The 17,022-nt window shown below is 43.0% G+C and overlaps 1 protein-coding gene across 1 annotated transcript in view; it reads right to left on the bottom strand.

The window, feature by feature from the left end:
* Nucleotides 1-9,154: 9,154 nt before the first annotated feature.
* PREP (prolyl endopeptidase) overlaps nt 9,155-17,022 on the bottom strand; it is a 138,891-nt gene continuing 131,023 nt past the window's right edge. The window contains exons 14-15 of the mRNA XM_032651355.1: nt 13,378-13,534; nt 9,155-9,894 (exon numbers count right to left, since the gene is read on the bottom strand). Of these exons, the coding sequence (XP_032507246.1) occupies nt 9,600-9,894; nt 13,378-13,534 (452 nt within the window). The 3' untranslated portion in view covers nt 9,155-9,599. The remainder of the gene's footprint in view (nt 9,895-13,377; nt 13,535-17,022) is intronic.

Raw genomic sequence — 17,022 nt, 5'->3', positions numbered from 1 at the left:
GGGAGTGTTCTAATTTCATTCTTTTACATGTAGCTGTCCAGTTTTCCCAGCACCACTTATTGAAGAGACTGTCTTTTCTCCACTGTATATTCTTGCCTTCTTTGTCATAGATCAGTTGACCATAGGTGCGTGAGTTTAGCTCTGGAGTTTCTATCCTGTTCCATTGACCTATATTCCTGTTTTTGTGCCACTACCATACTGTTTTGATTACTGTAGATTTGTAATATAGAGTGAAGTCAGGGAGCCTGATTACTCCAGCTGCATTTTTCTTTTTCAAGATTGGTTGACTATTCGGGGTCTTTTGTGTTCCCATATAAATGGTAAAATTTTTTTGTTCCAGTGTGTGAAAAATGCCATTGGTAGTTTGATAGGGATTGCATTGAACCTATATATTGCTTTGGGTAGTATAGTCATTTTCACAATATTGAGTATTCTGATCCAAGAACATGGTATATCTATCCATCTGTTTGTGTCATCTTCAATTTCTTTCATCAGGGTCTTATAGTTTTCTGAGTCCAGGTCTTTTGCTTCCTTAGGTATGTTTATTCCTAGGTATTTTATTCTCTTTGATGCAATGGTAAATGGGATTGTTTCCTTAATTTCTCTTTCTGATCTTTCATTTTTAGGGTATAGGAATGCAAGAGATTTTCTGTGTATTAATTTTGTATATTGCAACTTTACTGAATTCATTGATGAGCTCTAGTAGTTTTCTGGTAGCATCTTGAGGATTTTGTATGTATAGTATCATATCATCTGTAAAAGGTGATAGTTTTACTTCTTCCTTTCCAATTTGGATTCCTTTTATTTCTTTTTCTTCTCTAATTACTGTGGCTAGGACTTCCAAAACTATGTTGAATGAAAGTGGTGATGGGACTTCCCTGGTGGCTCAGTGGTTAAGAACCCACCTGCCAATACAGGGGACACGGGTTTGCACCCTGGTCCAGGAAGATTCCACATGCCATGGAGCAGCTAAGCCCATGAACCACAACTACTGAACCTGTGCTCTAGCGCCTGTGAGCCACAACTACTGAGCCCGCACCACAACTACTGAAGCCCGCATGCCTAGAGCCTGTGCTGTGTAACAAGAGAAACCGCCACAATGAGCCTGCACACCACAACAAAGAGTAGTCCCCGCTTGCCACAACTGGAGAAAGTCTGCGTGCAGTAACAAAGACCCAACGCAGCCAAAAAACCCCCAAAAAGATGGTGAGAGTGGACACCCTTGTCTTGTTCCTGATCTTTAGAGGAAATACTTTCAGCTTTTCACCATTGAGAATGATGTTGGCTGTGGGTTTGTCATATATGGCCTTTATTATGTTGAGGTATGTTCCCTCTATGCCCACTTTCTGGAGAGTTTTTATCATAAATTGGTGTTGAACTTTGTCAAAAGCTTTTCATACATCTATTGAGATGATCATATGGTTTTTATTCTTTACTTTGCTAATGTGGTGTATTACACTGATTGGTTTACGGATATTGAAAAATCCTTGCATCCCTGGGGTAAATCTCACTTGATCATGGTGTATGGTCCTTTTAATGTATTTTTGGATTTGGTTTGCTAGTAGTTTTTGAGGATTTTTGCATCTATGTTCCTCAGTGATATTGGCCTGTAATTTTCTTTTTTTTGTGGTATCTTTGTCTGCTTTTGGTATCAGGGTGATAGTGGCCTCATAGAATGAGTTTGGGAGTGTTCCTTCCTCTGCAGTTATTATTTTTTTTTTAAATAAATTTATTTATTTACTTATTTTTGGCTGCATTGGGTCTTCGTTGCTGCATGCAGGCTTTCTCTAGTTGCGGCGAGCACGGGCTACTCTTTGTTGTAGTGCACAGGCTTCTCGCTGTGGTGGCTTCTCTTGTTGCAGAGCATGGGCTCTGGAGAGCAGGCTCGGTAGTTGTGGTGCACAGGCTTAGTTGCTCCGCGGCATGTGGGATCTTCCCGGATCAGGGCTCAAACACGTGTCTCCTGCATTGGCAGGTGGATTCTTAACCACTGTGCCACCAGGGGAGCCCCCCTCTGCAGTTTTTTAGAAGAGTTTCAGAAGGATATGTGTTAGCTCTTCTCTAAATGTTTGATAAATATCACCTGTGAAGCCATCTGGTCCTGGACTTGTTTGTTGGAAGTTTTTATTTTTAAAAAATTTTTCCAATTTTTTTTAAATAATCAATTTTATTTGTTTATTTTTGGCTGTGTTGGGTCTTCATTGCTGCCCGCGGGCTTTCTCTAATTGTGTTGAGTGGGGGCTACTCTTTGTTGAGGTGCATGGGCTTCTCATTGTGGTGGCTTCTCTTGTTGCAGAGCATGGGCTCTAGGTGTGCAGGCTTCAGTAATTGTGGCATGTAGGCTCGGTAGTTGTGGCTCATGGGCTCTAGAGTGCAGGCTCAGATATTTGTGGCACACGGGCTTAGTTGCTTCACAGCATGTGGGATCTTCCTGGACCAGGGCTTGAACCCGTGTACCCTGAATTGGCCGGTGGATTGTTAACCACTGCACCACCAGGGAAGTCCCTGTTGGAAGTTCTTAAATCACAGTTTCAATTTCAGTACTTGTGATTGGTCTCTTCATGTTTTCTATTTCTTCCTGGTTTAGTCTTGGAAGGATGTATGTTTCTAAGAATTTGTCCAGGGTTGCTTGTAGTAGTCTCTTACGATGCTTTTTATTTCTGTGGTGTCAGTTGTAACTTCTCCTTTTTCATCTCTGACTTTATTGATTTGAGCCCTCTCCCTTTTTTTCTTGATGAGCCTGGATAAAGGTTTGTGAATTTTGTTTATCTTTTCAAAGAACCAGCTTTTAGTTTCACTTATCTTTTCGATTGTTTTCTGCATCTCTATTTCATTTATTTCCACTCTGATCTTTATGATTTCTTTCCTTCTACTAACTTTGGGTTTTGTTTGCTCTTCTTTCTCTAGTTTCTTTAGGTATAGGGTTAGCTTGTTTCTTTGAGATTTTTCTTGTTTCCTGAGATAATATTGTATTGCTGTAAACTTCCTTACTAGAACTGCTTTTGCTGTGTCCCGTAGATTTTGGATCATCACGTTTCATTTTCATTTGTCTCTAGGTATTTTTTTGATTTTCTCTTTGATTTCTTTGGTGATCCATTGGTTGTTTAGTAGTAGTATTGTTTTAGTCTCCACGTGTTTGTGTTTTTTACATTCTTTTTCCTGTAATTTATTTCTAACCTCATAGTGTTTTGGTCCGAAAAGATCCTTGATATGATTTCAGTTTTCTTAAATTTACTGAGGCTTGATTTGTGACCCAATATTTGATCTGTCCTGGAGAATGTTCCGTGTCCACTTAAGAAGGATATGTATTCTGCTGCTTTGGGAATGTATGCTCTATAAATATCAATTAAGTCCATCTGGCTTAATATGTCATTTAAGGCCTGTGTTTCCTTATTGATTTTTCTGTCTGATGTGTCCATTGGTGAAAGCAGGTTGTTAAAGTGCCCCACTATCATTGTGTTACTGTCAGTTTCCCCTTTTATGGCTGTTAGGAGCACCTCAGTACATAAGGCAAACACTGTGTTGGGTGCATATATATTTGGTGAGCATCTTTATGATTGTATCTTTGAACTCTTTACTAGGTAAATTTTCACTTACCTCTGTTTCATTCAGGGTTTTTCTGAGGTTTTATCTTGTTCTTTTGTTTGGAACATATTCCTTTTGTTTATTCATTTTCCTTGACAGTCTGTGTTATTTTTCTATGCATTAGCTGAAACAGTCACCTCTCCCAGTCTTAAAGAAGCAGCCTTGTGTAGGAGGTGAACCTTATTGTTCCACCCTGCTCTAGCTCTTGGTTGTCTCAAATCTTTGTGATTGTTCAAGTAGCCTGCTTTATTCTTAGTGGCTTCTGGTAGCTGAGGGTGTGCAAAGACCTGTTGGTGTCCCAAAAAGGGTGGATCTCAGTCAGCACCTAGGTGCAGGCTAATTGAAAGCTAGGCCCTCAGGCAGCAGCTTTTCAAATGTGCAAACATAGCTCTTTCAGGGGCAGATGGGCATTTCTGTCTGCTCTCTTTGCACTGAGCCCTGAGGTAACAGCTAGTTAAGTTTCTTTGTTTGCAGCTGTCCCATTAACACAAGAACACAAGCCCCATGAACACAGGCCTTGCTGGCCACCAGACTCAGGCTATCAAGGGATGTAGCACAGCCACAAAAGTTGGGGCACCACACGTATACACAAGCTCTTTTCCTGGAGATGCTGGTGATGTCGGGCAGGACAGAGGGGGAGTGTGAGGATGACACCCACTGGCCTCCGTGATCTCTGGAGAGGATTATAATCAGCCCTTAGATGTGTTTAGTTAGGAGTCCGCTTCTCAGGCCACAGCTATGAAGATAAGCTAATAGGTCTCTTTCACAGGAAGTCTGGGGGTGCATTTCCGTCTGCTGTCTCTGTGCTGTGCCCTGGGGTGGTTAGCCAGTTAAGAACTGTTTGTCCATTTGCTACAGCCCTACAGGACCCACTGGCCACTAGAGCCACGTGATCAGTGGGTGTCACAGAAACCAGGGCACTAGGTGTGTGCACAGGGTCTTTCTGGGAGATATTAGTGACCTGGGGTGAGGTGGAGGGAGAGTGCGAATATGGCCCCACCAGCCTCTGTGGACTTTGGAGGGTGTTTCCGTAGGCTTCTAGATGTGTGTTCAGTTAGAATCTTGCCCCTCGGGCCAAAGCTTTAAGATGAGCAGGTAGGTGTCTTTCACAGAAAGACTGGGCACTTTTCAGGCAGAGGACTCTCTGCTGGACCCTGGGGGGTAGCCAGATGAGTCTGCGTGAGCCCTTTTAAGAACTGTTTTTTGGGTGGTTAAATTGACTGAAGGTGGTCAAAGGTACAGACTTCCAGTTATAAATAAGTTCTGGGAGTGTAATGTACAGTATGGTGACTATAGTTAATAATACTGTATTGTATATTTGAAACTTAGTAGATCTTTTTTATTTTTTAAATTTTAAAAAATATTTATTTTATTTTTTTGGCTGAGTTGGGTCTTTGTTGAGGCACGCAGGTTTTCTCTCTAGTTGTGGCGTGTGGGCTCCAGGGAGCGTGGGCTCTGTAGTTTGTGGCACGTGGGCTCTCTCGTTGAGGCGCAAGAGCTCAGTAGTTGTGGCCCCAGGGCTTAGTTGCCCCGCGGCATGTGGGATCTTAGTTCCCCGACCAGGGATTGAACCTGTGTCCCCTAAATTGGAAGGCGGATTCTTTACCACTAGACCACCAGGGAAGTCCCTATGTAGATCTTTAAAAAATTTTTTAAATTATTTAATTGAAGTATCATTGATTTACAATGTCGTGTTAGTTTCAGGTGTACAGAACAGTGATTCAGTTATACATACATACATATACATGTTCCTTTTCAGATTCTTTTCCCTTATAGCTTATTGAAAAATATTGAGTAGAGTTCCCTGTGCTATTCAGTAGGTCCTTGTTGTTTATCTATTTTATATATAGTAGTGTGTATATGTTAATCCCAACCTCCTAATTTATCCCTCTCTCCCCTCCCCTCCCTCCCCTTTGATAACAGTAAGTTTGTTTTTTATGTCTGGAAATCTCTTTCTGTTTTGTAAATAAGTTCATCTGTATCTTTTTTTCCTTTCTAAGATTCCATGTATAAGTGATATTATGTGGTATTTATCTCTGTCTGGCTTACTTCACTGTCTGGCTTATGGTAATCTCTAGGTCAATCCATGTTGCTGCAAATGGCATTCTTTGTGGTTTAGTAACATTCCTGTGTGTGTGTGTGTGTGTGTGTGTGTGTGTGTGTGTGTGTATACACATCTTTATCCATTCATCTGTCAGACATTTAGGTTGCTTCCATGTCTTGGCTATTGTAAATAGTGCTCCTGTGAACATTGGGGTGCATGTGTCTTTTCAAATTAGAGTTTTTGTCTTTTCTGGATATATGCCCAGGAGTGGGATTGTAGGATCATATGGTAGCTCTATTTTTAGTTTAAGGAACCTCCATACTGTTTTCCATAGTAGCTGCACCAATTTACATTCCCACCAACAGTGTAGGAGGGTTCCCTTTTCTCCACACCCTCTCCAGCATTTATTATTTGTAGACTTTTTGATGATGGCCATTCTGACTGGTGTGAGGTATTTTTTAATATATTAAACTTTTCTTTAAATTAAAAACGTGACTAGAGAGAAAAAACAAAACAAATTAAAAAAATTGTTTCTTTGCTATATCTTGGTGGGTCTCATGGATGCAAGCTAAATATTTTGGAGGCTCGTCTCTTAGATGCAAGTCTTAAAAGCTGGCGTGCCAGATGTGAAGTCCAAACCCTTTGCTCCTCATGGAGAAGCTCGGAGTTGTGGGTTCCCGCCTGACTGTGGGTGGCTGTGTCAGGGGTGGGGTGTATCGTGAGATTGTGTCTCAGCCTCTTCTACCCGGTTCCATGTGGGTTTCTTCTCTTTCACCTCATGTGTAGGAGTTGCTCATCTAGTTTTTGGGTTTCTTTCAAAGCGCATTGTTCTGTATGCAGCTGTCAATTAGCTGTGTCCATGAGAGGAGGTAAGTTCAGGACCCTCCTAGTCGCCATCTTGAATGGGAAGCCACTTGCTTTTTTGTCTTACTAGACTAGTGGGTAAGAGTGCCGTCTCCAGGGTCCTGCTGCCAGGGTTAACTGCCCTGCCTGCTTATTTCCCAGCTGGTGAACTTGGGCCTTTGCCAAATGGGGATAAGGGTAGCACATGGTTTATAAGGTTGCTTGAGGACAAACATATCCACACACACAGAAAGCTTAGAGCACAGGGGACCGAGGACATAGTTTATCGCCTGTTTCCTCCCCCTGGAGTCTCAACTTCATCAGGGCAGGACTTTTTCTCTTTGCACTCCCAGCCCCTAGCATATGAATGGATGCAAAATACAGCTAAATGGTCCTTATTCATTGGCCTCAGCCCTCATCCCACCGGCCTTCCTGACTACCCCCTTATAGTCTGACCTTCTCTTTTTTTTTTACAGCCCCCCTTACACCTTTCCAGTCTGGCCTTAACTCATCTTTGAGGCTCTGTAAGCCTTCTGGGCACTGGCTATGCAACCTGCCCAGGGAAATCCCTGAGGCTGGTAAAATTATCTGATAAATATGGAGAATTTGGTGACAGACTTTCTTAGCTGAAATGTAACCTTTCATACTGGCAGCACCATTTGGGTGTAACTGCCTAAGCTTTAGTGGGAGTATTATGAAACATGACTAATTGCAAAGTTTTACAATATTCCAGGTGTGTACATATTAAACATCATAAATGTGACTTTATCTTACTAAGGGAGCAAACGCTCTGTGGCGTGTTTGCAAGGCCCTGTGACAAGGCAGACCACCTGGCCACCATATGAAGCTTTTTTCCTCAGAACACCAGAGAGCAACGTAAGACAGAGCAGAGGGGCAGAGCACAGGATACAGAGGAGGGTGGCATCTAGTAAGAAAGACACTCTGACATCTGGGGAGGAGCCCAACCTCTAAGTCATCCAATGATTAAGGTGTGAAAAAGCTACCTTCAGTCTGTGCGCTCAGTTGTCCAGCTAAAATCTCGATATGAAAATTAGCTTGGGAAAGAAAACTCCCAATTGGAGTCCAATTATATGCTAGGCGCGTGTAAGTATATTAGCTTGTTTATTCCTCATAATCACCAGTTACTAATTGACAGTTGGGATTTGAACCTGGTCCTGATTTCTCTTGAAGCTGAGACTCTACACACTGTACTTCCACTTTCTGCTGCTAAGTAGAAAACCTCAGTGGGAAAGTGTAGCCGGATTCCGTGCAAACTTGCAAATGCTCTGGACTGAATGGGTACAACTCAGCTGTCTGCACCTTAAATGACCCAGCTGGTCTAGGATAAAGGCTGCCTTTGCCTTATCTATACAAATACATTTTTTTTCCTTCCTGTCATGCTGGTCAGCAGTTACATGGCAGTTAGCTAGTGTTAGCATCTCTCCAGGTAGATGGTGATGATGTCAACCCCTGCATGCACTGCTAGCTAGTGGCATACTTTTTCTCCAGGGATTGGGTGGAGGGGCTCATAATGAATCCTATGTTCAATGACAGCTGCATTATATACAGTGCTTATTTAAACAGAGATAGAAAACATAACTGTAGAAAAGCCAAACCATGTATCCACCTTTCAACTGAGCTTGTATGTAGTGATAAGCTGGACAGAAAATAGTGTGTCTAACTTTAGACTACAATTTGAGAGGTAGAGATCTCAAGAGAAGCACAAACATGTATGATTTGGAAAATAGCACTTACCTGGAAAAGAACAAGCTATTAGATTAATGAAGTAATCTTCTAATTTTTTTTTTTTTTTTTTTTTTTTGTGGTACGCAGGCCTCTCGCTCTTGTGGCCTCTCCCGTTGCGGAGCACAGGCTCCGGACGCGCAGGCTCAGCGGCCATGGCTCACGGGCCCAGCCGCTCTGCAGCATGTGGGATCTTTCCTGACCGCCGTGCCACCAGGGAAACCCTTAAACTAATTTTTTTAAGGTTAAAATACTTTATACAAAATAGTAATTTTTGTGATATCTCATGAAGCAAGACAAAGCAGCAGCTGTTTTTTTCTCATAAATTAGATCACCACCTCCCAAACTGATACCCAAAGGAATAGTATTTCATGAAATGTTAAACCAAATGCCTTAATTTTTTTTTTTTCTTATGGACAAGTTTGAGGAATGATATATTTTCAGGCTGGGGAGACACACTTTTTAAAGTATGACTATTTTTATTTCCAGGAAGTGGTCTATGGGGGGAAGAACTGCTTGGCAAATGCTGAAATTTCTAATCGTAAGATAAATTTGGAGAGTTCACTCATGTGGTCTCTTAGTTTTAGAATCCCAGGTACTCTGATTTCCACAAATACTTTGTAACCAAATGGACAGACAGACAAATAGGTGAATAATCTGAAGCTTCGGGTCCACTGATTTTTAGGAGGCATCCAAACCGAAAGAGCCCCGGACGATATGACCAGCTGGCTGAGTGGTTAATATGTAAGACAGTAAGCCACCCCTAATAGCTTCCTCACCATAAACAAGGGAGCTAGATGGACGTACTCCGCCTCCGTGCAGCGCTTACAGTCTATGACTTCATTGCTTATTCCCATAGACAAATGACAGGACGCAGTGCAGGATGACTGCGCTTCTGGGGTTGCTCCTCAACACAAAGGAACCAGAAATAAAGCCTCTCATTCTTAAATAACATTTATTATTGTGGCAAAGAAGTCTCTTTCAGGAGAACAAGTCTCACATTTATGTAATGGTGTATTGGTTATAGTTATAGAAGCAAATTTCACTGAGGTGCTCTATATGAAGTATGCCTGACCATGACTCTGAATCCAGCAATCTAATATTCACAACGTGTTGGCTGCCATTAGCTATTTATCCGAACATGCCTTTTGTTCCTTTTAAAATATGTGCCTGCACAGGGTGGGAAAAAGAAACGCCAAGGGCCTGCTAAAAAGGAGAAGCCTAGAAAAGATAAAATCCCCACGGCAGTTCTGTTCAGCTGCAGTCCGCGAGTGCAGGAACAGTGTTCGTGTGGGGAGGCATTACGCCCAGTGGTTTCTCGGTTTTAACGGTGTGGGAGCCCTTGAGGCTTTCCGCGGCCGTCGGAGGCAGTGGGAAATGCCATTTACTGAATCCAGTCAATGTTCAGGCAGCGCGCTATGAACGCAAACATGTCTGACACTTCTTCTATTACTTTGGCCGTGGGCTTCCCAGCCCCGTGGCCCGCCTTGGTGTCCACGTGGATAAGCAGGGGATTGTTCTGCTTCCGACTGCGGCCCACCAGGTACTGAAGGGTGGCAATGAACTTCAGGGAATGAAGCGGGACCACGCGGTCGTCATGGTCCGCAGTGAGGAGAAGCATGGACGGGTACTGGATGTCGTCTGCCTCTGGTAGCTTCACGTTGTGCAGTGGAGAGTATCTGAAAGGCAAAGGCACTTTCATGAGGCCGGATATCAAAATGAGAGTTGTGTGTCCACTAGGATAATCACGGGGACCGGTGGGCACAGTGACTTGCGTCATCTACCCGCCTACCGTCACCAGCAGTGAGGACTGCAGCCAACTGGTCCATGGGTGACCACTGCAGACTAAGTTACATCACCTCACCGTTTGGGCTGTGACTGGCCAGGGCTATTGGAAGCTGGGGAGCTGTGTCGTTTATTTCGCTCCCACTTTGGAAGCCTGTGTAAGAAAGAAACAGGGCTGTTGAAACAACCCAAAGTATGTGCCTACTGACTGTCTTGAGGTGAATATTTTCATATTCTTCAGACTGACTTTTTCACTGCTACAAAGTGGACTGACTGTCCCTTTGTATTCTACATGGAAAGATTTTAATTGAGGTATAGTAGATTTACAATATTAGTTTCAGGTGATTCAATATTTTTATAGATTATACTCCATTTAAAGTTATTATAAAATATTGGCTATATTCTCTGTGCTGTACAACATATCCTTGTTGCTTCTTTTTTTTTTTTTTTTTTTTTTTGTGGTACGCGGGCCTCTCACTGCTGTGGCCTCTCCCATTGCGGCGCACAGGTTCTGGACGCGCAGGCTCAGCGGCCATGGCTCACGGGCCCAGCCGCTCCGCGGCATGTGGGATCTTCCCGGACCGGGGCACGAACCCGTGTCCCCTGCATCGGCAGGCGGACTCTCAACCACTGCACCACCAGGGAAGCCCTGATTGTTCTTTTAAATCACTGATTGTGAATAGAATGGGTGCAAGCCTTTCTTTTGTTGAAGAACTTGAAATCCAGTGTACAGCAGCTTTTTGCCTGTTTAGTATCTATAAAACCTTTATTCTGAGCTCAGCTTGGCAGTCTTAGGAAGACCACGTGTCCCCTCTGGGCCTAGCTTCCTGTCTGAAACCAGGGAACCTAAGCCGCTGACCCCCTGCTGGCTCACAGTCCAGCAGAAAGAAACTGACTTTGGCCAATGGTGAGAAAGTTAGTGGAGGAGACACCTTCTGAAGCACAAGATAAGTTTCCAGTTAACAAAAAGGTTTTTAAGAACATAAGTACAATCAAATTAAACAGCGATTGATTAATAGTTAAGCCATCTCTGGATACTTTTTCTTTACGTTTTAGTCCATATGGGTGTCATGTTTTCCAAAGTGTTCAGTATTAATGAATTAAACTATTTTAGTCGAGTTTTATTTTGGAGGGTAAATAGGCAAAAATAGTAAAATTTCTACTCAGTTAACCAAGCTAAGACTAAAACCTTCTGGGGTTTAGTCTCCTAATAGATAAGATGGGGGTACCAATGGGTCTGTTTTCTGCTCTCATTGCAGAGCATTTCTGGATCAACCCCAGTCCTCCAGATAAGGGTTAGTTCTATGGGAAAACAAGTCTGGAAACTGCCTACTAATAATGCCTCTCCCCACCTCAAGGTTCATGTGCCGCATTTATACATTCAAGACTGAGAAGTTCTGTAGAAAAAAAGTCTGTTAGGCTTTATTTTTCCCAGCCATTCACAAACTTGGAAATTTAAATTTTGGGGGTCGTGGGGGGACCCCTTCAATATATTGGATTGAGCTCTCTGTTCACTGGGAGTAGCAAGTAAGAGGAAAATACAGCTCTGTGGGTGCTAGGTTAAAAAATTAAAGTCTGAAATAGGAATATCACACACATCTTGAGAGAAAAAATATTTAGAACTCTTTTTTTGCTTTCAAATTAATTTTAGAAGTATCAGGTTCCAGCAAATATTTTTGCCTTCAATATACAATTAACTCAGTATTTTCAACTGAGTTTAAATGGGACTTATCCTCCCCAAGTGCATATTTTCTTAAAGGTAATTGGAACTATGGCTTCTTCAAATATTCAGCTTTCACCAGGATGTGTCAGTGAGGCTACCTGTGTATTTTAAAAGCTAAACTTTCCCCCTCCTACAGGACAGAATTGAATAGTTTAAAAGTATTCAATTAAAAAAATTCAAGTCATTTTAGCTGAATTTCTAAGTGGAGAGCTAACCATACAAAGCACATCAAATGAAGGAAAAAAACCTGACTTGAGAAATTACTGTATCAAAATACAGTGGGGAGAGGGGACATAGGCTGCTGGTGCTATTCCAAGAGTAATTCCTAAATACTGCTGGTAAAAATCCAAAAACCCCTACATGTGGGAAGCAAAGAGTGAAGAGCCAAAAAAGAATGTAGCCTGCAGTCTGGAGAATCTAAATGTTTGCCATTTTCTCACTGTTTTCGCCAAAGTGTTGAGGGATACGAATATTTCAGTAATGCAACTTGTAGTTTCAAATATATGTGGTAATACTGAGAGCACAAAAAAAGTTTAACTTTTCTTGCATATATTCCTTTTTTCTTTCTTTTTTTGTGGTACGCGAGCCTCTCACTGTTGTGGTCTCTCCCGTTGCGGAGCACAGGCTCCGGATGCGCAGGCTCAGCGGCCATGGCTCTCGGGCCCAGCCGCTCTGCGGCATGTGGGATCTTCCTGGACCGGGGCACGAACCCGTGTCCCCTGCATCGGCAGGCGGACTCTCAACCACTGTGCCACCAGGGAAGCCCTTTATCTCTTAATTTAGAAAAAGAAATCCCATATATATGTAAGTTATAATGACTTTTTTTTTAAATTATTTTTTAATTGCTGCATTAACAAATTACCACAAATTTGGCAGCTTTTAAAAACAACATGGATTTCTTATCTCACAGTTCTATAAGTCAGAAGTCTAGCTTGGCTCAACTGGGTTCTCTGGCTCTCAAGGCTGAAATCAAAGTGTTGGCTAGCTGGGCACTTATCCAGAAGTTCTAGAAAAAAATCTACTTCCAGACTCATTCCAGCTGTTGGCAGAATGCATTCAGTTCCATGTGGCTGTAGGACTGAGGTCCTTGTTTCTTTGACGGTTGTTGGTTGGGGTTGATCTCAGGTCGAACAGCCCCCCTTCCTTCAGTTTCAAAGCCAGCAATGGTGGCTTTAGTCCTCCTGCCCTCCTCATGCGTCCAATCTCTCTCATCTCCCTTTCTGCTGCATCCCCAACTCCCACCAGAGAAAATGCTCTGCCTTTAAGGGTTTGTCATTAGATTGGGCCCACTCGATAATCCAGGATAATCTCCTTATCCTGGTCAGCTGATTAGTAACCTTAATTTAATCCGCAAAGTCCCTTCACAGAAGTACCTAGATTAGTGGTTGACCGAAGAACCAGGGGACAGGAATCCTGGAGGACCACCTTTAAAATTTTGCCCATCACATCTTTGTAGTTTGTTGTTTTTGTTAAAGACCAGGTCAAAACCAGGAAGACAGGTATTCCCACCACTTGCCCTACTTTTGCAGTAAATTACACGCAAATATGAGACATTGAAGGGCATGGAGTCAAACGTTTATCCTTTTGACTATGTTCAGTATTCTGGTATCAAATTGTTAGCAACACAAATATGTCATATGAATTAAAACCTTACTTGATGAGCCATTCAAAGTGTTGTTTGTTGTCTGAGCACCCATAATCAGTGGTCCAGGCGTGACCAATAGTGTATTTATGGAACTTCAGCATGTCCATTACTCCAACTTGGGCAATGACACAACCAAAGAGGTCAGGACGCTGATTTGCACATGCAGCTAAAAATCAAGATAGAAAAGGGAGGTGGTCCATCATTAAACATCTATGTAATAAGCAAAACCAAAACATAACAAAACAATACTTAAATGCTTTCAGAACCCTGGTTGTCTTTTTTCCAAGAGCACAGAAAGAAACCATCAGAAATCACTTGCCCAACAGCCCACAAGCTTTTCCTCCTCCTTCCAACATATCGGAGGGGTGGGTATTGTCATCAGTAGTAGAGATTTACTCCTCAAAGTGAATCTCAATGGGAGAACACATGAAAACCTCTAGGGCTTTCTGTAAAACCTGTGTCCCCTCCTCCCATCCCCAGCTGCTTTCACAGGTAATGCAGGAGGTTAACGAACTTGTTCAGGATCTGAAAACTAGCCTGTGATATCGTGACACAATAAGAAATACCTGTTTATTCTTTGTCCCCAGTTCCTAGAACAGATCTCCTAAAACTCTTGGAATTTCCTGAGTGACAAGGTGAGAGGAATGTCTCTCTTAATTCATAACTAACCCCTTTCAACCGTCTCTGAGTCCATGCTAATGAGATGGGTCTTGGTGGGTCCCCAGATAGCTTCAGGATGGGGGCTGGCTGCCCAAGGAACCAACCATGTGATTAGAGGATTGGATCTTCTGGTCCCACCCCTGACCTCTGGGCAGAGGAGAGGGGGTGGAGATCAAGTTAGTGATTAATGGCTACTTATTTAATCAATCTTGCCTGCATAATAGACCTTCCATAACATCCACCAAACAATGAAATTTGGAGCTTCTAGGGTGGTGAACACAGGGAGGTGCTGGGATGGTGGTGTGCTAACAGGGAGTATGGAGGCTCTGCATGCACCGCCCATACCTTATCCTATACATCTCTTCCATCTGACTGTTGCTGAGTTCTATCCCTTATAACAAACTGGTAAATGTAAGGAAAGAGGAGGGGGACATGGGAACCCCCAATTTATAGCTGTGAGTCAGAAGTATGGGAGGTCCAGAACTTGTGGTTGGTGTCTGCAGTGGGGGCAGTCCTATGGGACTGAGCCCTCACCCTTTTGGGTCTGTGCTAACTCTGGGTAGTGTCAGAACTGCACTGAATTGTAAGACACCCAGTTGGTGTATGGAGAGTTGGAGAATTGGTTGGCGTGGTATGCCCCCCTTCCCACATTTGGCATCAGAAATGTTGTGAGCAGAAACGGCTCATACAGCCCAAAGCAGAATAGCGCCTAAAACCCAGCTCAGAGCTCTAACCGATGTTAACACACCTGCTTGTCCTGTTGTAAGAATATTCTTCTTTGTACACTTAAAAACTTATTTTTTGGAAAATTCAATAAATGTTTATTGAACACCTGCCGTGTGCCTGGCACTACGCCTGGGCATATGTCAGTGAATAATTTAGTGGGAAAGATAAAGAAGTGAACAGGCAATTATAGTGTGGCAGTCACTACTGTTGAGAAAATACGGGTGCTATGGAAGTAGGGCGTAGGCCAGAGTACGGAAGTTGGGGAGGCTTTGGGAGGAAGTAAGATCAAAGCTGGCACGACTAGGAGTCAGTCAAGGGATGTGAACTTCTGCTGCCTCTGAAGACAAACTGTTCCCACCCCAGCTCTGATTTCGGTGCTTATTCATGACACTGAAACCTGAGTCCCACCCCTGCAGATCCTTTCCTCCCACTCAGAGGTGGGAGGTGCAGGAATCTGGAAACTGTTCTTTTTAATAAGCATCTCGGCATCCTGATGGAGGAACTCCATCTCTGAAGGTCCCTTAAAGGACTTAGTTTGTTAAAAGGCATAAATGAATTCCTGAATATAAAACTCCAAAAATAAAATGGAGTTTTATTGGATGAACCAGTAAGTTACAACACAATTCTCCCACTACTGAAATCGGATGGTATTTTCAACGTCCTTTCCCATTAAAAATTTTAGATTCACCCTTAGTTCTTCTTTTTTTAACACTTCATATTTAATTCATATGCAAATTCAGTTGGCTCAAATTCAAAATATGCCCAGAATCAGACCACTTCTCACTACTTCCATCGCCACACCCAAGTCCAAGCCACCATTTTCTCTCCCTGGGACAGAAGCCACCTACCTGGGCTCCTGCTTTTCTGCCCTTGCCTCCCCTTCTGTCTACCCTAACACAGTAACGGGATCAATGCATGATCCCGATTTAAAAAAAACATGTCAAATCATGACACTCCTCTGCTCAAAACTCCCCCAAAGGCTCTCATTTCACAGAGTAAACCATGCTCTCTGCACGGGCCACGAGGACCTGCCTGCTCTGGCCTCCCCCCACCCCTAACCGCTCCCATCTCTCTCCTCTGCTCTCTGTGCCCAGCCACAGACATGGGCCTCCGGGGCCCATTGCTGGCCTGGGGCATATTGTCTGCCTCCTCTGACTGGAACAAAAGCTCCAAGAAGGCAGAGCTGTTGTCTCTTTCGTTTGCTGACATATGCCCAGTATCTGGAAAAATGCCCAGCACTTCTTGGTGCTCTATAAATATGTGTCGAGTGAACAAATCAAATCTGTAGTTATTCGGTATTTAAGAATATTATCCATCTCCTTTCTCAATTTCTTTCCACAAGCCACACGACTTGTGGAATCTTAGTGCCCCGACCAGAGCAGGGATGGAACCCAGGCCCCTGGCAGTGGAAGTGCAGAGTCCTAACCACTGGACTCCATTTCTTTCTTTCTTCTTTTTTTAAATTGAAGTATACCTGACTTAAAACTGACTTAAAACTTATTAGTCTCAGGTGTAAATCAGTGATTCGGTATTTTTATACATCACAAAGTGATCACCATGATAAGTCTATTTACCATCTGTCATCACACAAAATTATTAAATATTATTGACTATATTCCCTATGTTATCTGTACATTATATCTCTGTGATATATATATATGTGTATATATATATATTTTTTGTGGTACGCGGGCCTCTCACTGCTGTGGCCTCTCCCGTTGCGGAGCACAGGCTCTGGATGCGTAGGCTCAGCGACCATGGCTCACAGGCCCACCTGCTCCGCGGCATGTGGGACCTTCCGGGACCGGGGCACGAACCCGTGTCCCCTGCATCGGCAGGCGGACTCTCAACCACTGCGCCACCAGGGAAGCCCTGTGATATTTTTTTAACAGAGTTTGGACCTCTCAATCACCCTCATCTGTTTCACTCATCTCCCCACCCCACTCCCCTCTGGCAACCACTAGTTTGTTTTCTGTATCTATGAGTCTGTTTATGTTTGTTCAATTGTTTTGTTTCTTAGATTCCTCATATAAGCGAAATCATATGGTATCTGTCTTTCTCTGTCTGACTTACTTCACTTAGCAAAACACCCTCTAGGTCCATTCGTGTTCTTGCAAATGGCAAGATTTCATTCTTTTTTTATATGGCTGAGTAATATTCTACTGTATGTATTATTATACACCTCCTTTATCCATTAATTTATCAATAGACACTTAGGTTGCTTTCATATCTTAGCAACTGTGAATAATGCTGCAGTGGACATAGGGG

Source organism: Phocoena sinus, chromosome 12 (genome assembly GCF_008692025.1).
Source record: "Phocoena sinus isolate mPhoSin1 chromosome 12, mPhoSin1.pri, whole genome shotgun sequence".
Lineage (NCBI taxonomy): Eukaryota > Metazoa > Chordata > Mammalia > Artiodactyla > Phocoenidae > Phocoena > Phocoena sinus.
This window is presented reverse-complemented; position numbering and strand designations above follow the sequence as displayed.